Source organism: Xyrauchen texanus, chromosome 43 (genome assembly GCF_025860055.1).
Source record: "Xyrauchen texanus isolate HMW12.3.18 chromosome 43, RBS_HiC_50CHRs, whole genome shotgun sequence".
Classification (NCBI taxonomy): Eukaryota; Metazoa; Chordata; class Actinopteri; order Cypriniformes; family Catostomidae; genus Xyrauchen; species Xyrauchen texanus.
The window spans coordinates 26,487,883-26,512,795 of record NC_068318.1 but is presented as its reverse complement, the minus strand read 5'-3'; the positions used below and the strand labels follow the sequence as shown (position 1 = coordinate 26,512,795).

Here is a 24,913-nt window from a genome sequence, read left to right as displayed (position 1 = left end):
TCTTGGTGATCACGCCAAATGCTGCCCTACCTTCAACAGACACAGAGAAACAATTATCATCTTCTCAAATGTTTCCCTGCTCCTCACAATGTTTCCTTCCAGAATGGGTTCCAGCAGGAGGATTCGTTTAAGGTCAGCAGAGCTGAGGTCGATGGTCTTATAGCACCCATTTGTAATCAGCTCAGCCACGGCACGGCACAGCCGACTGCAGGGGACTGCTGTAAACCTTGACCACTGAAGCCTGTGGCAAAGTACATGTTGGTCACCGAAGGGTGCTGTCCTATAATGCCGTTCTGGTCAAAAGGTGTTGTAGTCATAAAATCCAGCCCACACGCTTTAAATCTAACAAAGATGGACCATAAAAGTGAGGAGCAGCATAACCAAAGGCTGGGTTCATTGGAATTGGTTGAACGGCTGAATTTAGACACAGTATATTGCAAAAACCTTTTCTCTGGAGATAGGCACAGGCTATGAGTGATAGACGTACAGTGGAAAGACATGTTTTTTTTTTTGCCTGATTGTCTGGATAATTGAAACCCAGCAGGTACACAACGTAAGTAATAGAGTGGACATATTTCCAACCCTCACAGGCTTGTTGTCATTCACGTCAAATCAAATACGGTGTCAGCTTTCAGGTCAGTACAGAAAGCAATATCTACCAACTCGCCATTATGCAGGAAGTGAATTCCTGTCTCTGATAATTCTCAACTTCAGACTCTCAATTGCAGGAAGACGGTGGGCCTGATGTGGCCAGACTTTCTCTTGAAAGAACTCGTGGTCCACATCAAGGCTACTGATATCTGGTTCTTCTGTCTGCAAAAGGGAGCAGTAATATATGCATGAACACAAAATAAAGGAATTATTTTGAAACCAAACTCAGCTTGAGATCAGACTTAATTTGATATCAGCACAAAAAGAGCATCTTAAAACTGACCCATACCTCCCCTGAAGACATTCCTGTGATGTATTTTCCTCCCATTCCTGCTCATCTACAATAAACCCCTGAATAGTCAATCAGAAATGGAGTATCCAACCCTGGACCATCAGGAAAATGCACCACATAAACAAATCTGCTAGAGATAAGATCCCTAATGTTAATGAGACACCACATCTCTCGTGAAAGAAAAAAAGGAAAATGTAATAAATTAGTCCTTTCAAAACACAGCATATTTCAACACCCATTAAACTACCAAGGAGGTGAGGAAAAAAAAAGAAAAATATAGCTATTACTTTCCAACAAAAAAAGTTAAAAAGTGTGTTTAATCATAAATCTTAACCTCTTTCTGGGTTCAACATGTAATGGAATTCCCAATATACTTTGCTTCGGGCCTAATCCTATACCCAGCATGGCAGCGATCTTTCCTGAGTTTGCACCAGCTGCATTCACCATAACTGCACACTCAATGGGCTGGTACTATTGGGCATCCATATCTAAACAACATAACGCATATTAATATTGATATTATTATTAATTAATATCTATTAATAATGCCATTTAAGCAGATCAATTCTAGAGCAAGATAATAAAAATGGTGTGTTGTATAAGAGGTCCTGAAAATCTTCTTTTAAAGGTGCATTATGTAACCATTTTCATGTAATATTCACCCTTTTTTTGCCAATGTGTGAATGGCTTGTAATGCAAAAAAAAAAAAAGAGCCCTTTCTTGACTTCCTAGGTTTCCTATTAAAGCCTGTAGTTTGATATTCATGCGAAGGGAGCGGGCTGCTTTTGCCAGGAAAATCCAAAGGATGTGACGTTTATGTGCACTCCAGAGAGCCTTGCCTCAGTAATAGCTTCTCTTCCGCTATTCAACAGCGACAACTGTCTGCAACACTAGGTAATGTTATCTTAGAGATGGAATCCAGCAAACATCCGGCTCCTACACAAACTCTGAGTGAGCCAACAAAAAAAATACATTTATCTACTGAATCCAATCTGGTTAAGTGGGAACATGTTCGTGGTCGAGCGAAAACTAGAGTTAACATCGGCAGGGCATTTGATTCCTGGAGGGACCTTCATTCGGTTTTGTGGATCAAAACTGACCCTAAATTGGCGTTCTTCTTATTGGACAGGCAAGCTTACATAAATGCAAAGCATGTGAAATATAGTGCCATGAGGATTGATCTGTGTAATTTTTGCTAAACTACAATAACACGTGAAATGAATGCTAGACAATGTTCAATATAATGAAAAATGACCCAATCATTAGTGTAACATAACTTGGTTATACAGAAAATATATACATTCTATTATTATAAAAATATAGCGCATCGATATATCAAAATGACAGTTGTGTTGGAATCACATCAATACTGAATTGTGTCAACATATTTATAATGTACAGTCTATTTTATAAACAGCTATTGATCAAGCTAGCTAGTAAAGCTAGCTATCATAGAAATGCAGAAAATGTATCATACAGAGAAAAGTGATTACTTCAAACCACATTCTCGCATAGTCAGACCTATATCTACACTTTGTTTTAGCCCTGTTCCAGTGTCAAAGTTTGTAGTAAAAGTATCATAACTGTGTCATTTTAATTATGCTACCTCATCTGTCAACATGATGCCGGAGAATCACGTTGTCTCTTTGAACGTTATATCATTGTTTTGGCCGACGCTCGTTCGGGTCCCTATCGAGTATGTGCACGAGCGTGAGCACGAGCAACAGGTAGCTGGCTGCAGTTCACTTAACAGCCACAGGTGTCATTAATAACAAGGGTTTCTGAATACTACATACTTTTATGTTGAGGTACAGTATTGTTAAGTAACACGTCTAAAATTTTGTGCGGAGATAAAAAGGCATATACTTACATAAACATATTTTATCCTATTTAAGATATACAGAGCTGAGATATTCTTCTAAAAATCTTTGGTTGTATTCACCAGAAGAAAGTCATAAACATCTGGGATGGCATGAGGGTGAGTAAATAATTAGAGAATTTTGGGAGAACTATCCCTCTAAGGACATGTAAACTAACATAACTACATATTTAAATGGTAATGGCATTTTTAAGGTACTTCAAGTTCAAAGTATACCAAGAAAAAAAGCATGGTAATACCATGGTGCCATATCCAAAACACCATGTTAGTAATGCTTAATTGGAATATTAATTGTTGAGCATTCCACAATGTCACAGACGGTGTCAAAGGCAAGAGAGCACAAAAATGTTGTACGTGCCAGGGGTGTTCAAAAATGCTGTCTAGTTATGCAGCTCACTAACTTCTTAGACCACTTTTGAATCACTTATATAAACTCACAGTGGCGTCTTTCTCCACTACCAGCACTCTCAATAGTATCTCGCGCTGTGACTGTCTCGTTTCTCTTCAGCCAGTACGCGATGGACCAGCCCACGACCCCACCGCCAACAATTACCACATCAGCTCTCTCCGGGGTCAGCTCGAACGGGCTCCAGTTACTGCCTGGCATCGCGGCGGCCGCTTTCTCACGGAACTCCTGAAACGGAGCCTCCAAATCTTTGGCAAAACACGAATCCTCCTACTATAATGAGGACTTGGCTCATTAATAATAATTACGCAAAGCCAAGTTCACCAAGTATGTTTCAGCGATTTGCTGAATGGCAGGCGGTTGCAAATGAGCCTTAGTCAGCTGGCCAATGAACAAATCGTAAAGCGATGAAGGCCTGGCTCATGAATATTAGAATTTCCTCTTATTCAATATATTAAAATGGACAGCCTCATTCTTGGACCAGCCAGGCTTGGTCTGGATCTGGACTTCGAGGGTTCTAGTATTGGTCTGACGTACATGTTTATGGTGTACATAATTCTTATTTGTTAAAAAGAAAGACGCTGGTCAATTTAATCCCAGTCACTCCTTTATTCACCCACTTAAAGACAAATCAAACAATTATCTAGCCAGTTGATTGCAGAAACGACTATTTAACATTTTCTCACCTTAGGTCACCTTCTCTGGTAATAGAGTTTGACACCTTGTGCCCACAGTACAGACAAATCCTCATATTTGTAAATCAATTATAAAAACAAAACAACCAAGGTTTGAAAAGAAAATCTCTTTCAGCAATTAAAAACAAAAGTATAAAAAGTATTCGCGCCTTCTCTTCAAATCATGGTGACGGGGGCCGCAGACGTTCAGTGCTGTGTGCTCAAGGAGGGGGGGGGTTTGGGATTATGAGTTTCACGTTCTTGAAAGGCCACGGTTGTCGAGGTCTTTGACCTGTGGAGGAAAATAAACATGTAACATTTAGATTAAAGCAGTAGTATACTGAAAATAGTCATAATGTTACAAGATTCAATTCATAATATTTTCATTTTTGGGTGATCTAGCCCTTTAAGAGAATAAGCTCAAAATATTATGAGAATTAACACATGGCATTATGAGATTAAAGCAGTAATATATTGAGAATAAAGATGTAGAATCACAAAATTCAAGTGATAATATTATGTGAATAAAGTTAAAATGTTACGCAAATAAAGTCATGGCATTATGAGATTAAAGTAGTAATGTTTTGAGAATAAAGTCAGCATTTTATGTGAAGAAAGTCTCAAAACTATGAGATTATAGGCATAACAAATAAAGTAAAAATATTTAGAGGAAAGGCGTGACTATTGCAATGGGAATAGGCCAACAAGGCAGCAGCAGATCTTACCCGCTGTGTGTAATGCATTACAGGTGATTTCATGTTTACCTTGTATATCCTGACGAGCCAGTGCTCTGTAGTGTAAGCTTCCTCCAACACATCCAACTCGAAGTCCTTGTTACCAATCTCAGCATTACGAACTCTGTCGTAACCAGGGGGACGTTCTGGACAGAAATTTAAATGTCGCTTTATGCCTCAAGTTAGAAGCACCTGACTTAAATCATCATCATCAAGAACTTGAGACTTTTTCTTTATTGAAAACGAACAAACAGTTTAAAATCAACAACTAATGGCATTTTCATTCACAACCAATATCATTTTGGTAATGTGATACATTTTCGGGTGAAACGGGATATTCCATGAGGATTTCATGTTGACATTAAAAGGATAGTTCACCCAAAAATGAAAATTCTCATAATTTACTCACCCTCCGCTCTGCTGGTCCATTCAATGCAAGGGAATGGTTGCAAGAAATTTGAAGCTCCAAAAAGCACATTAAGGCAGCATAAAAGTAATCCATACAGATGCCAGAGGTTAAATCCATGTCTTCTGAAGCGATATGATAGTGTGGTTAAGAAAGAGATCAATATTTAAGTCTTTTTTTTTTTTACTACAAATCACCACCTTTTACCAGTCCCGACCAGTAGGTGGCGATATGCAAGAAGAATTGAATCGCCAAAAAACAAGAATGTGGAAGTGAAAGTTGAGATTTATAGTAAAAATAAATTGATCTGTATCTCACCCATACCTATCATATCACTTCTGAAGTCATGGATTAACCACTGGAGCCTTATGAATTACTTTTATGCTGCCTTTATGTGCTTTATGGTGCTTCAAAGTTCTGGTCACCATTCACTTGCATTGAATGGACCAACAGAGCGGAGATATTCTTCTAAAAATCGTAATTTTGTGTTCTGCACAAGAAAGAAAGTCATACACATCTGGGATGCCATGAGGGTGAGTAGCTGATAAGAGGTGAACTATGAGTGAATGTGCTATTTAGTCCAACAAATACTCACTGGCTTCGGTGTAGACCTGGCCAAAGCGATAGTAGCACATCTTGTACATGAGACAGTTGAGCAAGACAGGAGATCCCTCGCGGTCCACACGGAACTCTCCGGTGGGGGTGTAGTAGTCGTGTTCCTTAATGTGTTTCCCTGTGTCTGTACTGCCTCCGATTCGGACCATCCACAGGAACTTATTTATATCTAAAGAAACAGCACACATAAGTAAGGGATATTCCAGCTTATTACATGGCTGCTTAATAAATGAATGAATGGACATGAAATATTAATTTCAGTTGGAATTGTTTTATTATGTGTGAAGAAACAGACTGCATAGTGATAAAACAGACATGAAACTAGCTATGCAAAGACTAGGTTGCCTTGGAAAACTGTCAGTTATACAGTTTAGGGGTTATTGCACCAGTGTTGTAGTCGAGACCAGCTCATCAGAGTCATGACCGAGACCAGAAGAGGGTCGAGTCTGAGTCCATGACAAGTCCAAGACCATAAAACTAGTCAGTCTCATATATTTATCTTGTGTACTACAACACTGCATTGCACAAAAATATGTCAGCACAATCCTGCCAATGAACAATCCAAATAAAGTATTCTAAAAAGTAATGTAATAAGAGGTTTTATGTTATTAACATTTCAACAAACAGCAACTCCCGACACAACAACGATTACAATCTAAATTTTAACAAACACAAAGCCATGGATCTGAGTACTGAACTATAGAACGTACCATCTGAAGAATATCCAGTCAGTCCTCCAAAGATCACCAGGACGTAGCTGACATCCAGTTCTCGCATGATCTCATAGGCTTTCTCCTCTGTGGAGGCCATGGCCTGTGAAGAGGGAAAAAAAAACATGAATAATCCTAAAAGAATTAAACAACAGCATCTTAATAAATGTGTGTATCCTCACCTGACCAACTCTGGAGATATGAGTGTTATTCCACGTGTTGTTGTCAACCAGAATCGTTCGATTGGCCATCGCTGTTATTTGATACCCATAATCCCACCATGACATGACTTTAGCATCCTATACATTAACACACACAAGAAAATATGTCTGAAACAGTTCTGAAGCAAAGGAGACAGAAAGTCATGACATCTACCACTAACCTCTGGTGTGTTGTGTCTGAGCCAGTAATAAGCCTCTCTGAAGTCATCGAAGATGATGCGGCTGCCGTCACCACCGCGGGCGGACAGGACAATGGAGGGGGAGGAGTATGCCTCGCTTGTCACCCAGGTGGAGTGGAAAGTGTATGTGATGAGGAAGAACGCCATGACCAGGATCATGCCACTCGCCACCTACAGAGAGGCCAGAGCAGAATATCACTAGAATAACAAATTTAATGGGTGCTGACTTCTATATTTAAAGATTAAAGAATGAATACACCGACCATTAACCTGAATATTAAATCAAGAGTGAGTAATAATTTTAAGTAAACAAACTACATTACAAAAAACAAAAACAGGCCAATTTAATCATAGATAAAGAAGAGAGGATAGAGATTATTAGACACAGAAAGTGGAATGGGACTAGAACATTTTGCAAGCCAGATTTGATCCTGCTCATCAACGTGAGCAAGCATGTGCACAAACCACTGTGACATGGCTCTGAAAATTAACCTTTAAAAGGAATAGTTAATAATACAATAATGCAAATTCTCTCATCATGTTAAAGAACATCTCAGCTCTGTATGTCCACACAAAGAAAGTGAATGGTGACCAAAACTTTGAAGCTCCAAAACGCACATTGAGGCACCTTAGAAGTAATCAATATAACTCCAGTGGTTTAATTAAGTCTTCTGAAGCGATCTAATCGATTCTGGGTGAGAACAGACCAAAATGTAACTATTTTCATTGTACATCTTACAATTGCAGTCTCTAGGCATGATCATGATTTCAAGCTTGATTACACTTCCTAGTGCGTGATGCCTACGCAGAATGCTAGATTTGCGATAGGAAGTGTAATCAAGCTTGAAATCATGATCACCAAGGAGACAGCTGATTTCAAGATTTATAGAGAAAAAGGAGTTATATTTTGGTCTGTTCTCACCCAAAACTGATTGGATTGCTTCAGAAGAGATGGATTAAACCACTGGAGTCATATGGAACACTTTTATGCTACCTTTTTGTGCTTTTTGGACCTTGAAAGTTTTGGTCACCATTCACTTGCATTGTATGGACCTACAGAGCTGAAATATTCTTCTAAAAATCTTTGTGTGCATTCTGCAGAAGAAAGAAAGTCAGACATCTGGGATGGCATGAGGGCGAGTAAATGATGAGAGAATTTTCATTTTTGGGTGAACTATTCCTTCAATACTGCTATGAAATATTTGTTACAGGACACCAATCTCACCTCATTCTTGATAGGGTAGGTGGAGTCCTGTTGCTTCTTGGATTTCTTGTCTGGTCGGCTGACATCTAAGTTCTTCATGTAGGTGGTGAGAACCTGAGAAACGCCAATCCCAGACAGGATACACATGACGGGAGCCAGAACCAACATGAGGCGGACCTGAGCAGAAAAGGTCAAACCTGGGTCAAAGGTCAACATTACAAGCATTCCCTCCAAAAAAACTAGGATATGAATGTAGACATTATATCCTTTATAACAACAAATTTGACTTTGGTAAAAACAGAGCCTTTTACCATCACAGCAGAGAAGTACATGCTTGTGACTCCATACATGATGATGAAAATCGTGGCGTCGGACAGGTTGTTAAAGCAGTAATACAGGCCAACTGGAAAAACAAGAGAGCTCAGATTTGTAATACTGAAAGACCAGTATGAATTGATGAAGCTGCATATGCAGCAAGTGTAAATACGTGACCACAGGGGGCGCTGTACCTGGAAACATGAAGACCAGCAACTGCAAATCGAAGTAGTAGGAGGACCAGGTGGTAGGCTGATGCTCAGACACAGAGGCGATGATGGGGATGTTGTTCTTGGCATACGATGGATCCAACAGAGAGTAAAAACGCCCAGTCCAAGGTGAGATTTTTCCTAAAATAGGCCAATTAAAAATAAGCTATTTTTAAGAACATATAATAACCAGGGGTACTCCAATTTGGAAAGACGGGGGCTGAAAAGAAGTGTCCCTTTACCCTCTATTTTTTTTTTTTTTTATTATATTAAAATATTTTAATTACTTTATTATATTAATGATTCAAGTAGATTATGATAAAATTGCTATTTAATAGGCTATATGATGGACATAATTAACAAGAATAAAATAAACCATACAGTATATAGATATATAGTATAATTATTGTAAAAGTGTGGTTCTTTGTAAAATAAAAACTGTTTATATATATATATATATATATATATATATATATATTAAAATAATGATCATATATAGGCCTATAAGTGTTTTTGTTTTTTAGATCCACACTTTTAAAAGTAGGCTATATACTGCAGCAGAATGCACCACTGTAAAATTGTTAATTTAAAATGTACATTTTGTGAAATGTCAAAATGTATTGCCATATATAGAAAGATATGATTTGTTGTCACTCTTAAAGATTTGTCATGACACACTGGCTACCTAGTGAACACACACACATGCACACGCACACCAGAGATACAGTACCCTTAAAACAAGACAGATATATCCAATACTAGCTCCAAAAATGCTTTAATGAGAAATCCTTACAATCTATAATTACCCACTTTTTAGAGTTAATCTAAGGTTACTAACACAAATAATAAAGCATATGGGAAAAGATGAATAACTCCATGCATATATCTCTGTTGAGCTCTTCAAACGGATTTGTCACCGACACTCATTGACTCGTCCTGTGGCAGTGATAAGCGGGTGTGGAAGAGAGAATCAGCGCACATGTTTTCTTTTTTTTTCTCCCCCCAATTTGGAATGCCCAGTTCCCAATGTGCTCGAGTCCTAGTGGTGCCGTAATGACCTCAATCCAGGTGGCAGAGGATGAATCCCAGTTGCCTCTGCATCTGAGACCGTCAATCCACATATCTAGTCCTGTGGCTTGTTGAGTGCGTTACCGCGGAGACATAGCACGTTTGGAGGCTTCATGCTATTCTCCGCGACATCCAAGCACAACTCGCCACGCGTTCCGCATTATAGCGGCCACGAGGAGGTTACCCCATGTGAATCTACCCTCCCTAGCAACTGGGCCAATTTTGTTGTTTAGGAGACCTGGCTGAAGTCACTCAGCACGCCCTGGATTCGAACTCGTGACTCCAGGGGTGGTAGTCAGCGTCTTAATGCGCACGCATTTTTTAAGTGACTGAGAGTGTGCAAAAACTTTTTCTATCAACACGTGTGCAGACTGGCTCTGCACTCATAATTAATTAGTTTCATCCATTTGCCGTTTCTTGCCCTCCAAAACAGTCCAGCAACTTAACAATATTGTGAATTATTCTAAAGGCTTTAGACAAATTAATGCACGTTAATAATTTTATGTGATGACAACATCACGCACAGGATAAGCGGTTGACGATGGATGGATGGATGGATGGACAACATCACGCGGGCCACATGGATGGTTTGCGGGCCGGATGCAGCTGGCAAACAGCCTGTTGTGTACCATGGAATTATACCAATGATTACTCACTCTATCACTAAGTACAGACCATTTTCCTTTAGGTCATTCATGAAAAGATGAGCCTTTGATTATTGTTGTGACTTTATATTTCTAGTAAAAATACTCCCACAACACAAACATATGAGCACCTGGCCTGTCAGCAGATGTACAGCATGAATTCTTAAATGATAACCATTTTGTTCAGATATGAACACCTGTGCAGGTGTATAGGTGCATGTCTCACCTGTCAGCATGAGCACCCCACCCAGAGACAGCAGGATGAGACCAACTAGAGAAATGACACTCTTGAACAAAACCTCGAACTGCTGTGCGTTCAGTTTGCTCCGGAGATAATCGACAAAGGCGTGAACCTGACACAGGCCAAACACTCCAAAAGCAGCCATGTGTTCAGAGGACTGGACAGGCTGCAGAGAGAGAGAGAGAGAGAGAGAGAGCCGAGAGCGAGAGCGAGAGAGAATGCTTTTAGTAAGTTTTTTTTTATAACATTATAACATTTAAAGAGGGCGGGGCCAGGTCGTGATTATACACACCCGGTCCCTTATCAGGCTAATTATGCCTCCGAGAGGGATAAAGGCCGACTGCGGAGGATAGTGCGGGAGAGAGAGATGTCCGTCATGTGTGTGTGTTTGTCTTTAGTTTAAGTTAATCATTAAAATATAATTTATATCGTCAAGCCGGTTCTCGCCTCCTCCTTTCCATTGACTGTTTTATACTGGTGCCGAAATCCGGGAAGGAGGACGGATACGCCGTAGTAGAGTTCTCGTCACTATTGTCCACCCCAACGGAGGAGTCCCCTACCAGCCGCTGAAACGCAGCGGGGTCTGAGACCGCCGACCGCGAGGGGCTCGCTGCCTACTGCCTGGAGTAAGAGAACCGCTGCCAGGGGCGGGGGAGACCCCTTCTGTTCCCCGAGAACGCAGCGGGGCGTACCGTCCGCCAGGGGCCCAGAACCAGCTCCTACTATGAGCAATGCGCCTTGGAAAACCATGACAATAATTCAATCGAATGACAGCTCTTGTAATTACTACTTTTCTTGAATGAGAGAGGTTGCTTAACTTCTTACCTGGAATCCAACGAAAGAGATCTGCATGGAGAGGATAGTACCCAGACAGTAAACTGTACAGTATGCCACATATATGCGATGAGAAAAGCGGCCAGTCAGCATCAACACCAGCACATGGAGGGGAATGAGGTTAATCAGAAAGACGTAACCACCCCAGGAGGACACCTAACACCACACAAACACATATACAAGTACTGCATTACTGAAGAACAGCATGATTTGTTCAACTTGTAAATAAGCTGCTTAAGGATGCACACTGACGTCCGTTCAAACCTGGGTGAGCTCCAAAATTGCTGGCGTGAAAGCAAGCACCCTAAAATAACACAACATCAGGAGAGGCACTGCATTTCAAATGCTGCTCACCATGTAGAAATAAGCCAGCGCGCACATGGACGACCAATAAATGGAGCCCGACTTCACCGCCTTGATCCACATGTAGTACGTCAGCAGCATGCAGAAAATGGCGATTCCTTTAAATCACAAGATGAAATGTATTAATTCAAACCATACAATTTTGATCAATTAATCTTTTGAATTATTTCGGAATATTGGATAAGGATTTTTAGAAATAATTGTATAGAGATGTCACTCACTAAGAGCAATTTCTAGCCAATAAAATATTTTAGAGCAGGGCATAACTAGAAAAAAACTAGATGTAAAAAAAAGTGTAAAAGTCTACATAAAATATTGGAGAAAATGCATATTTGAGACTAAATACCTTCATTGTCGTATGAGCCCGCCACAGAACGCGAGATGTACCCAGGGACGATAGCGATCATGGCGGCAGCTAGAAGCCCGGCACCTGCATCCTGGAATGAGGAAAAATACAGTGTTACTTCAGTCAGACTGCTAGAAAGATAAATGAGCAGGTGGCAAGAACAGGGTGTGCTGTGGTTCATCTGACCTTTAGCTCTTTGGTAAAATGGTAAGTTACTATAGCAGTGAAGGAGGAGAAGAGAGGGGCGAGGAACACGCACACGTTGCGGATGTCGATGGTGATGTGGAAGAAATGCAGCACATGATATAAAGCAGCAGAAGTTATCATCAACCCTGCAGAGAAAAAAACAAACATGTAAACATGACACATTTAATTTTTGGGTGTTTTACTCCTTTAAATGACCTGTAAGATGCTGATTAATTTTAAAATCAGTGGCAATCATCTGTACCGGGATAGATGGTGCCTCCTATAATCCTCCCCAGTGGATACCAAGCACGATCATCAAACCAGTTATGAAACTTGTAAAAGCCCTCTTCCGTCAAGAAGCGAGTGGTTCGGTAATTGAAATACCTGTGGTTGAATCAGAACAAAATACGTTTATTAAACATGTGCTTAGACTGCGTGCACTAATCATCAAAAAGACCCAACAACAGTACTCACGGATCAAACTCATGGATGACGCTTTCGAACCTCAGGACAGAGAACAGTCTGGTGGAGAACGCTGGGATGAAAACAAGAGAGATAGAATAAGAGGACGGTAGATGTATAGGATGTCCAATGAGAGGCAGGACATAAAGTGATGTGCCTCCACTCACACAGAATGGCTGCCATAGACAGGATGAGCAGCTTCAGCAGGGTGTCCTGTTTCTCATAGGACAGACGCAGGAAGCCCAACTTGGTCATCTTAACACACAGGACGCAGGACTAACTCTTGACACCTGACAAAGAACAAAACGTTAGAGGGGAAATGTCATGGAAAACAGGACTTTCCTTGATCTTTGGAAATAAAAGTGCAATGTTGTAAGCAGACACTCTAATGTTCTCAATGCAAAGCTCCCTCTCTTGTGCACTAAAATCATATCAAAACCCAAGTTGCAAAATAATTACATACAGAATACATGTACATGCATAACTATATTATGTTTTGGTTTGGGTGTACAAGACATACTAGTAGTAGAACTTAAGTAAAAACAATAATTATATGCAAGTGATAATATGGCCCCTTTAATAACACATGTTGCACATTAACATTAAAATGCTATTTTTAAGGCTAACTTATTTCTTTAATTTCATGCAAGCATGACACTTAATAAAATAGTTCTGCTTATTAAATAATCGTAAAATATGAATTGAAGAGGTGACGCAGTTACTGTATATCAGGTTATCTTAGTGTCTGTATAAGTGTCAGATCTCCATGAACATAGAAAGAGTCATTATCATTGACATTAATTTGCACAATTCCAGTACAAAAACCTATGAAATGGTAATTTAACACACACATACAGACTGAGATACCAATGCAGAGAGTGAATGTTGGCACAGCATGCACATTAACACAGTGTTTTCCTTTTTACTACAAATAATAATAAACTACTAAAAGTATAGGACTCTGTATTAGCTACTTAGCTGCTAGCTAAAAATCACACCTACCTCACACCTACGCAAGCAATTATATGATAATTAAATGCATTGCAGACCACTCATTAATAAATATAATGCCAATAAAAGCATATTATTGCGATGAATTGTCACGTAAATTAGACATTTGTAAAATTACCAGTCTTATTCATAGGCGGCTCACTCACTCAAGCCCTTCCACACTCTCACATACAACCCTGGGCACAAACCCCGCCCATCCACGTAGAGAGAGCGCTTATTGGCTCTGTGTCAGAACTCGACAAGAACGGCTTTCTCTGATTGGTCTTTGAACTGTCATTCAAGTGTGTCAAGACAAGTTCCGCATGGCGCTCCAGATATGACGTGTCCTAAAGAAAGAAAGAGAGCCACTGTGGAGTGTGGAGTTCATAAAACTAAACTGTAACACCTATAACCATCATTAAATCATCTATGAATATTTTTAACCTCTATACAATATTTAACTTACTGTTCAAGTAGGATTTATTAGGTTAATCAATTTTATACATTTAAAAAAATGTGTATTTGTTAGTCGTTCATTTATTCAATAGACTAACATTTTTAATTATCTGATATATTTATATTATGATTAAAACATTATTTATTATGATAAAAACATTATTTAATGCGACTTTTTTAAATAGTTTGTGATAAAACAGACATTCACCCATACACACACACACACACATTTAATTCATAAAAAATAAAAACACTATTTATTTAAACTCATGAACCCATATGACTTTTTCCCTCTGTGGAACACAAACGCAGATGTTAAAGGAATAGTTCACCCACAAATGAAAATTCTCTCATAACTTTCTTTTATTTTTATAAAAATATAACAGATCTGTAGGTACATAAAATGCAAGTAAATCTCTACCTTTTACCAGCCCCAACTATTAGGTGGTGATATGCATGAATGCTGAATCGCCAAAAAAAATAAAACAATGTGTAAGTGAAAGTGGAGATTTACATAAAAAAATGACAAAAATATTGATAGTTTCACTTCAGATGATATGGATTTAACCACTGGAGTTTTTATTTAATTTATTTTTATGCAGCCTTTATGTGCTTTTGGAGCTTCAAGTCACCATTCATTGGCATTGAATGGACCAACAGATCCAAGATATTCTTCAAACAAATCTTTGTTTGTGTTTAGCAGAAGAAAGTCACATTTCTACCCCCAACCCTGTGGCGGACCAACGACTAGCTGACGACCTGAATGTGTTCTATTGCAGATTTGAAAGGCCCAATTTCACACCCCACATGCACTCGGACCTTCATTTCACACAACCATTAACACCTCCTGCAAACCCCCTCCTCCCCCCTCCTGCTACACTACCTGCACTCAAGATTTGTGAAGACGATGTGTGCCGTGTCTTTCGGAAGCAAAGGTCAAGGAAGGCTCCAGGCCCAGATGGCATCTCACCAGTGTGCCTTCGTTCCTGTGCTAACCAACTGGCCCCCACCTTCACTCAGATCTTCAATAGATCACTGGAGCAGTGTGAAGTCCCATGCTGCTTCAAACGCTCAGTTATTATCCTTGTCCCTAAGAAACCAAAATCACAGGACTTAATGACTACAGACCTGTCGCCCTGACATCTGTGGTCATGAAGTCATTTGAGAGACTGGTGTTGGCCCACCTGAAGGACATCACTGGACTCTTTCTGGACCCCCTTCAATTTGCTTATCGAGCAAACAGGTCTGTGGATGATGCAGTCAACATGGGTTTGCATCACATCCTGCAACATCTGGACAGACCGGGGACATACGTAAGGATCCTTTTTGTGGACTTCAGCTCGACTTTCAACACAATCATCCCAGATATACTCCGGACTAAGTTAAACCAACTCCCTGTTCCCACCTCTACCTGTCAGTGGATTATCAGCTTTCTGACGGACAGGCAGCAGCTTGTGAGGCAGGGAAAATTCACTTCCACCACCCGTACCATCAGCACTGGTGCCCCCCAGGGATGTGTGCTCTTCCCACTACTCTTCTCCCTGTACACCAATGACTGCACCACCAAGGACCCCTCTGTCAAGCTCCTAAAGTTTGCAGATGACACCACTGTCATCGGCCTCATCCGAGATGATGATGAGTCTGCATATAGAAAGGAGGTTGAACGGCTGGCTGTCTGGTGCAGTCAAAACAACCTGGAGCTGAACACGCTCAAAACGTTGGAGATGATTGTGGACTTTAGGAGGAACACCCCAACACTGTCCCCCCTCACCATTCTAAACAGCACTGTGGCAGCAGTGGAGTCATTCAGGTTCCTGGGCACTACCATCTCACAGGATTTGAAGTGGGAGATATACATTGACTCCATTGTGAAAAAGGCCCAGCAGAGGTTGTACTTCCTTCGCCAGCTGAGGAAGTTCAACCTGCCACAGGTGCTGCTGAAACAGTTCTACTCAGCAGTCATTGAGTCTGTCCTCTGCACTTCTATAACTGTCTGGTTTGGTGCAGCTATGAAATCAGACATCAGAAGACTACAAAGGACAGTTCGGTCTGCTGAGGATTATTGGTTGCCCCCTGCCCCCCCCTTCAAGAACTATACACTTCCAGAGTGAGGAAAAAGGCTGGTAAAATCACTCTGGACACCACTCACCCTGCCCACTACCTTTTTGAACTGTTGCCTTCTGGCCGGCGCTTCAGAGCTCTGAACATCAGAACCGTCAGACACAGGAACAGTTTTTTCCCTCAGGCCATCCATCTAATGAACAATTAAATTGCCCCATTGAGCAATAATTATGTGCAATACACAGTTTAATTCTATTTATATTATCCAACAAATCCACTTCTGCCATTACTTACATTGCTCTGTACATAATATACTGTTTTTTGTTCTTTATATAACAGATTGTAATAGATTTGCACTACGTGTGTGTGAGTATGTATGAAGTGTATGTATGTATATGTATAATTATTTATTTTGTATTCTTTTTTGTTTTAATTACCTATGTCTTGCTGCTGTTTTTGGTATTGTTTGTATTGTTGTACACTGGAAGCTCCTGTCACCAAGACAAATTCCTTGTATGTGTAAGCATACTTGGCAATAAAGCTGATTCTGATCATATTTTTTAAGGTGATCTATCATTTTAAGACATATTAAAATATATATAATAATAATAACAACGAGACCACTCTGTAAAAAGTACTGCATACAGACCAAATTTATTGAAACACTGTAATACTTTTACAAAATCTCACTCGCAAATATCTATCTGCAGGTGTAACACTTTAGACTCCTGACGACAATTACAACCCATTTAAAATACACCCACCCCGCAGGTACAAGGATATCAAAACAGGCCTTTAGTGTGTGCTTCAGGTTTATATGTTCACAACCATGATCCAGGTTTGAGCTCATGGAACATACACTTCAGTGGACATCCATTGGACTCAGACACGCCAGCATTCATCAGAAACTTTCAAGACTAACATCACATATAACACAGTTTGGCAGTTTGAGTAAAGCTTGTGCATACCTTCAAATAACTGTTGGAAATTATCCCAGAACCATTACGGACGGCACTGGATCATGTTGACATGGAATTCCCAAAATTAAACTAATTAAAAATAATAATAAAATGAAATAAAAGCAGCTCCCTTTTGAGTTTTACATTGTAACATTAAAGGAACAGTTTAGCTCAAAATAAATACAGTATCATCATTTACTCACCTCCATGGTGTTCTAAAATCAATACGATTTTCTTTATTTCATGGAACACAAAAAAAGTTCACGCTGCTCTTTTCCATGTCATGAAAGCCTACAGTGACCAGGGGCTGTCAAGCTACAAAAAGGCACCATTAAAGTACTATAAAAGTTGAGCGAAATCTTGCTCACTGCCATAGCACTCAAATGTGGCACGCCAACGTGCATTGCGCCAGGTTTACAGTCAATGATGCAAAAAGTTTTTGTATCAGTGCAGGAAGCTAAAGCAATCTAAGGACGTCTGGGTCCTTTTGCACTCATTTCTAAGGTCATTAGACGAGCAACTACGTCAAAGCTTAGTGTTAACTGTTTGGGCCTCACAAGGCAGAAAAAGTCATTACATTAAATGAAAAAGAAAGCCATAAATAGATCAAATGAGTAAACTATGGGGCCTAAAATTGGGTTGGTCAGTTCACATAAAATGTGCACACAGAAGTCTTTGAAAACTCTAAAAATCATCCAAATGGCACATAGTTGTACAAAAATAGTCCAACAAAAATCACAGAGTAGAAATCAAGACCTTGTGTGTATTCACATGTGTGGAATAGGCACAAACACAGGCCATTCACATTACAATCAGGTCTGCTTCAGCCCCCAAAACAACATTGACAGGGCTGAGACACATTTTCAAATAAACAGAATGCAAATCAAATCATTTTCCCACCCCTCTGTATACCGTGATTCCTCTTAACCTGAACCGAGTTACAAATCCTGAAAGAGGTCACTGGGGGGGTAAAGGTCGCTGGCGCATCAAGGAAATGTGAGGTAAGGGCAGTTTCTGTGCGGACGCGGAGGGCGTGAGGGAATTCTGCCGGTGCACAGTCTTGTGGAACAGTTTGTTACTGATGAGCACGACAAGGGAAAAGAGGCGGAGCTGGAAGTGGCTGCAGGAAAAGTGGTGAAAAAATTGATAAACAACATGACGTTGCTGCTTTCTTTTGTAATTTAAATGGAAATACAAAAAGCAAATACTTACTTCAGTTTGACTGGTGTCTTTGCTTCATTAGCACTGATGATGAAGAGCGGGAAGAGGATGGAGAATAGACAGCCACTGAAGGAAAAAAAAAAGCTTCAAAGATTAAAATCCGATAAACGCACATGGGAAAAACATACAGTTTTAATTATTAAATGTTAGACGTAAAAATGTCACAGAAACATGCTGAGGTGTACATCTCAAAATCCAAAAATAAATTTGAACCATTTTGCATTGTGACATCACAAGCACATCAAGTTCTCATTATTGCAATATATCCAGACATTTTGTGCTTTATTTTTTCTTTAATATCATCACTTTCGATGGATATTCTCATTACTGTAATACAGTCCTATTTTACTTATTACACCAAACAACTAAACATATTTCATGATTTAAATCAGCATAAATTAAAGGTAGTACTTTACACTCACAGTAACATATCATTATGAGATGAACATAATTTAAAGAAATATATCTCAGCTCTGTAGGTCCATATAATGCAAGAGAATGGAGACAAGAAATTTGAACCACCAAAAAGCACATAAAGGCAGCATGAAGGTGTAACCCATAAGAGTCCAGTGGTTTAATCATGTCTTCTGAAGACATCTAATCAGTTTGAGTGAGAACAGACCAAAATATCACTATTTATTCACTATAAATCTTGACATCAAGCAGTCTTCTTGGCGATCATGATTTCAAGCTTGATTATACTTTCTACTGCCATCTAAAACTCTTGAGCATGCATCAAGCACTAGGAAGTGTAATCAAACTTGAAATTATGATTGTGCCTAGAGAGTGCAACGGCAAAATATATAGTGAAAAAAAGAGATATATTTTGGTATGTTTTCAACCAAAACCGATTACATTGCTTAAGTAGACATTCCTTTATCCACTGGAGTCACATGGATTACTATTATGCTGCATTGATGTGCTTTTTGGAGCTACGAAGTTCTAGTCACCATTCACCATTGTATTGTATGGACCTACAGAGTGGAGATATTCTTCTAAAATCTTCGATTCTGTTCTGCAGGAGAAAGAATCACACATCTGGGATGGCGTGAGGGTGAGTAAATGAGCAAAGAATTTTCATTTATAGGTGAACTAACCCTTTAAACGTTATTTGAAAAGGTGTGTGCTTAATAGAAATGAAAATAATTTTATAATGCAAAACTAAAAATATGACGAGGACATTTTTGTGAGGTTTTGTGAGATTCATCAAGAAAGACGATGAAAATATGTTGCTGCTCTGCTATATTTATATCTTGCAAATTCAGAGAGATGTTAACCACAACAAGACCTGAACTTTGCCTTTAGCATTAATAAAAATAAATGCAAAAGATTGTACCTTATGATATATGAAGAGGGCAGCGCAGTTAGTAGTGCCATGGACAATCCAAAGCCAAAATAATACGGCCAGTTCCTCTCAATGTTTGACAGCCTTTGGTGCATCTCAATTCCTTAAAAAGAGAAAAAGCAGCAATTAAAAAAAATAAAAAAATAAACATTTAACAGATAGAGGTCTGATGTAACATCTATCACAGGAGTAATAAACGTACCGTGATTAAACCAGCTATATTCAAAGCAGTAAAGTGAGTAGAGCAGAGACATGTGCAGGAGACTGAGCAGCTGACCAACAGCAACAATGGGGAAGAGACTCACAATCCATCCCTAAATATCAGACAGAGACAGATATAAGCAAGCTGAGAGAATCAGAGCACAGACGTAGAGAATCCAGCCTTTTTTTTTTTTTACCTGAATGAGGAAGAGGGCCTGGAGCAAAAGATTGAAGAGCATGTCTGCAATGATCTTACTGACGCTGGGAAAAGGCTGAGCTTTACGTCCAGACACTTCAAATGCCAGATCAGCAATGTCCTGCCCAAATGAAAATTCACATGTAATTGGATGAGTCATGTTCAAAGCTGATGCAGCATAACAGCCTAATGAGTTATTAACTTGGTGGAAGAAATGTTTTTCGTGATGTATCTTATGACATGTTGTGTCCTTAAAGGAATAGTTCACCCAAAAATGAAAACTTTCTCATCATTTACTCACCCTCATGTCATCCCAGATGTGTATGACTTTCTTTCATCTGCAGAACACAAATTAAGTTTTTTACAAGAATATCTCAATTCTGCAGGTCCATACAGTGCAAGTAAATGGTTTCCAAAGTTTTCAAGCTCAAAAAAGCTCATAAAAGTAACTCCAGTGGTTTAATTTGTGTCTTCTGAAGCAATCCAATGGGGTTTGGGTAAGAACAGACCAAATTTTAACTTCTTTTTAAGTATAAATCACACTTCCTAGCGCTATCTAGCGCTCTGAGCATGCGTCATGCACTAGGAAGTATAATCGAGCTTGAAATCATGATCACCAAAGAGTTAAAAAAAAGTTACATTTTGGTCTGTTCTAACCAAAAATCGATTAGACAGAAGACATTGATTAAACCACTGGAGTCTTATGGGTTACTTTTATGCTGTCTTTATATGCTTTTTGGAGCTTCAAAGTTTTGGTCACTTGCGTTGTATGGACCGACAGAGCTGAAATATTAACTTTGCTTGTTTTCTACAGAAGAAAGAATGTCATACACATCTGGGATGGCATCAGGGTGAGTTAATAATGAGAGAATTTTCATTTTTGAGTGAATTATTCCTTAAATATTTGTATTATCTAGTAACAATTTATATAAGCAATAAAGCTTTAAACTACTTGAACACCACAACCAATCAGTTCAGAACTGTCTCACCTGGAACCAAATAGCATTGACTATCTTACTAAGCACGAATAGAGGCAGAACCCAGAGAGCACCGAACACAGAAGTCAGAATAAACTCCAGCCAGGACCACACATTACCATGCAATGAAGGGTCACCTGAAAGAAATCAGCAGGGGAGGGATAAATAAAAATGAAATGCATATGGCATGGTAAATTATTAAAACATTGAGTGGAGACACATACCTATGATTCTAGCAGTGAGGTACTGTAGCGATGGGATGAACACTCGATAAAACAGCAACAGACTTAGCTGTGAGATGAAAAGAAACAAAACTTATATCATCAATAAATCTTTACTGTCAGATGAAATTCAACTTGTGCTTGTTCATGAGTATGCTGAGTTGAGACTGGAGAACGTACCCAAAACACACCCCCATTCCAGGCACAGCATTGAAAAATTCGACTCGCTAGTTTAGGTTCTCTGTGATCAGAAGTGAAGAAGCACATTATGTCATGATCACAGAATTAGAGTACAGTGATTGACTGAGATGAAACGACAAGTCTACCTGTCCTGTTTTCGCTCATCGCTCTGATTCCGTCTCATCGCCAGCACCCCACTTGTTCTGCGCCTCCTCTGCTGCTCCCTCTTCTGCTGAATCCGGGCATCCAGCTTGGAGATGGTTGTGATGCCCAGGATGGAGTCCTTGATCCCCTGGAAAGAAACAGGAAGCTTTACTTACTAATGAGTTTGAGGCCAATTTGTGTGTGATACTTTAAAATCACACCAAAAACCCCATCACAAATAGAAAAATGTCTATAATTTTTTCTGTTGTGAAATTAAGGGGAACTTCAACAAATAACAACATTGCAGTTTAACAATGATGCTAACAGATCAAAAATGACCTGTGCAGGCAGCCGTAATGATGTGGTGCCACATGGCTGTGAGACTTTACAGCAAATCGTTTATCACATGTAAAATCTGATTCTGACCGTAGCAACATTGCGGAGAAACACTCTGACACTGTCCGTCATCTCCAGACCAGCTGAAGAGTCATCAACTGCAGGAGGGGCTGCCGGGGGCCAGGCAAGATCTCATGACAGGAGGACAGAATGCCTGTAAACTTTTTGGAGAAAGAGAAGACTTCATCTCTGTGGCTTATTCATTTTCACACTTTCATTTTTGACATTAAACAATCTGATCCGACAATTTGATCCAGCAGCCTTGAAAAAAACCTGGAAAACACAATGCATGGAGAGACATACTTTTTTAACTAAAAGAAAACAATAACATAAATAAATGTGCCTCATAATTTCAATATTCAAATAATTTCTACAAGAGATTCCACAAAGAGCAATTTGTAGCTCTGAGCTTATACATAGAACTGAGCAAAACTATATATTAAAAAAATCATATTTCGGCTACATCAATTCTCCTGACTTATTCAAGGGATAGTTCACCCAAATATGAAAGTTCTCTCATCATTTACTCACCCTCATGACTTTCATAACACAAACAAACAAACATTTCAAGAAGAACATCTTAGCTCTGATACAATGCAGGTGAATTGGTGATCAAAACTTTGAAGCTCCATGAAGTACATAAAGGCTGTATATATCTACAAAAGCTCTGTGGGTCCGTACAGTTTAAGTGAATGGTGACCAAAATTTGAAGCTCCATGAAGTACATAAAGACAGCTTAAAACTAATCCATAAGACTCCAGTGATTTTGAGAGAAGCTCCATAAAGTACATAAAGGCTGCATATATCTACAAAAGCTCTGTGGGTCCGTACAGTTTAAGTGAATGGTGACCAAAATTTGAAGCTCCATAAAGTACATAAAGACAGCTTAAAACTAATCCATAAGACTCCAGTGATTTAATCCATGTCTTCTGATGCAATCCAATCAGTTTTAGGTGAGAACAAACTTATTCACACCTATATTAACAAACATAATTCCTTTTTCACTGTACATTTTGACATCAGCAGTCTCCTCTGCGATCATAATTTCAAGCTCGATACACTTCCTAGTGCCATCTAATGCTGTACACATGCACCAAGCACTAGGAATGATCACTAAGCTTGAAATCATGATCATTCTTAGAGATGGCTGTTTATGAAAAAAAAAAAAAGTTATATTTTGTTTGTTCTCATCCAAAACTGATTAGATCGCTTCAGAAGACATGGCTTAAACCACTGGAGTCTTATGGATTCGTTTTAAGATGTCTTTATGTGAATTTTTTGAACTTCAAAGTTTTGTTCACCATTCACTTGCATTGTATGGACCTACAGAGCTGAAATATTCTTTAAAGGTTTTTGTTTGTGTTCAGCAGAAGAAAGGAAGTCACACATCTGGGATGGCATGAGGGTGAATAAATGATGAGAGAATATATTTTTTATTTTTAAACTATTCATTTCCAGGTTTTCTATGATTGTGAGAACTAGTTTAAAAAATATAAGAATATTTAATGAACAGGCATGATATGAAGATTAAAAACATCAACTATGGATACTATGTGTGATCAAGGGGTCACACCACAACACTGACAAACGTTTTTTTTTTTTTTTTTACAGATATTTAGATCAGAACTAAAGCTTGGAGCTTGCAGAAACACTATCACTCTATAAGATCAATTTATATTTCAGGCAGAATCAGATTATTATAACTCTGATTATCAGAAAACACATATCATGAAGTTGTTTTGATGATCAGTAATCTTGTAAACAACAAACCCAACAGCATTAGCCAACAAGTCATTAGCTGAGCTGCTAACAGCACCAAACACAACACTAACAGACCATAATTAGACACAAATAACTATAGAAACGCATGTCTATATATCAATCCATTACACTGTACCTCCTGTACCTATTACGCTAAAATCTTCGGTTCATCTAGATCATTAAAAGTCACTCTCTTTTTTTCTGAAGCTCTCAACAAAACAGCACCAGGCCACTAGGCCAGTGCAGCTGCGCATGCGCGGTACAATCTGACACATGCCGGGATTTGTAGTTTTTAAAGATGCGCAATTTCATGCTCTAACCATACTGAAAAGCAGGGTACAAACTAGCGATGTCAGTTTCAGCTTTTTCCTACTTGCTCCTTGTACCTTTTTACACTCATCTACCGACCAAGACTTGTCTGGATGAATATCATATTTCTGAGTTAGTTCTTGTCTAACTTTCTCAGTGACTATTAGGTTCATTTGTAGGCCTACTCCTAACAGTGATTTGAATTCACTATCTGACCACAAAGGAGTCGCAAGACCACCTTTTTCAGTTGTGGGGATCAGTCCTAGCTTCAACAGGACTCTTTATTGAGAACACAACCTGTCGGTAGATGCAGTCATGAAGTCTGACTAAGGGAACTTTAAATTGTAGTTTATATACATTAAGAGGGCAGTGCTTAGAAATGGAGACAAAGCACCTAGGTGACGACCTTAAACAAAGCATGCAAATTAAGTATACAGGTTTAGGAACCTGCCCTAGACTCTAGATTGTTACCAATCCTAATCCGATAAGCATAACTATTCAGATGCATAGATGCTAATCGACTGGGGCTGGGGCTCCAAGAGCCATTCAAGACAAAGGGTGAGATTCTCAGTAATCTGACTAATTTAACTTACAATAGAGAGAACAGTATTGGCAGGAATCCCTTGCTGGAAAACTCTGTTTAACAGCTGATATAATCATCATCTATACCTCAAATGCTAAATGCAATCTACTCTACTTTCCCAGTTTATATTTGATTGTATTGAACCTAGATTTAACATTTTATAAATTTGTAATACAACAGGTATCACAAACAAATTGTATCGGGAAATGGGCAGAGGTGGGTAATGATCACACTGTGTTTATCTTGCAGTGATGTGCCATGGTTTCTCCGTCAG

General features: G+C 39.2%; 2 protein-coding genes and 1 pseudogene across 3 annotated transcripts; all 3 read right to left on the bottom strand.

Annotated features, from left to right (window-relative positions):
• Positions 1 to 9: 9 nt before the first annotated feature.
• Positions 10 to 3,429, bottom strand: LOC127635757 (FAD-dependent oxidoreductase domain-containing protein 1-like; annotated as a pseudogene).
• Positions 3,430 to 3,826: 397 nt separating this feature from the next.
• LOC127635651 (dolichyl-diphosphooligosaccharide--protein glycosyltransferase subunit STT3A) lies at positions 3,827 to 13,846 on the bottom strand. Its single transcript, XM_052115836.1, has 18 exons — positions 13,769 to 13,846; positions 12,807 to 12,929; positions 12,652 to 12,712; positions 12,440 to 12,561; positions 12,178 to 12,323; positions 11,992 to 12,082; positions 11,637 to 11,743; positions 11,274 to 11,438; positions 10,434 to 10,614; positions 8,481 to 8,636; positions 8,283 to 8,374; positions 7,993 to 8,148; positions 6,750 to 6,938; positions 6,550 to 6,666; positions 6,368 to 6,470; positions 5,638 to 5,826; positions 4,667 to 4,782; positions 3,827 to 4,194 (listed from the first exon to the last, which is right to left on the bottom strand). The coding sequence occupies exons 2-18, from the start codon at positions 12,892 to 12,894 to the stop codon at positions 4,156 to 4,158; spliced, it is 2,118 nt and encodes a 705-aa protein (XP_051971796.1). The 5' UTR covers positions 12,895 to 12,929; positions 13,769 to 13,846; the 3' UTR covers positions 3,827 to 4,155.
• Positions 13,847 to 16,789: 2,943 nt separating this feature from the next.
• On the bottom strand, positions 16,790 to 23,998 carry LOC127635660 (etoposide-induced protein 2.4 homolog). Of its 2 annotated transcripts, none has more exons than XM_052115846.1 (11): positions 23,884 to 23,998; positions 22,017 to 22,147; positions 21,593 to 21,738; positions 21,447 to 21,507; positions 21,270 to 21,336; positions 21,058 to 21,182; positions 20,070 to 20,189; positions 19,874 to 19,985; positions 19,663 to 19,774; positions 18,318 to 18,392; positions 16,790 to 18,225 (listed from the first exon to the last, which is right to left on the bottom strand). In XM_052115846.1, the coding sequence occupies exons 2-11, from the start codon at positions 22,056 to 22,058 to the stop codon at positions 18,063 to 18,065; spliced, it is 1,023 nt and encodes a 340-aa protein (XP_051971806.1). In that variant the 5' UTR covers positions 22,059 to 22,147; positions 23,884 to 23,998; the 3' UTR covers positions 16,790 to 18,062. The 2 variants fall into 2 exon arrangements, with proteins under 2 accessions (XP_051971806.1, XP_051971807.1); XM_052115847.1 differs by having other exon boundaries at positions 23,893 to 23,994.
• Between the last annotated feature and the right edge of the window lie 915 nt (positions 23,999 to 24,913).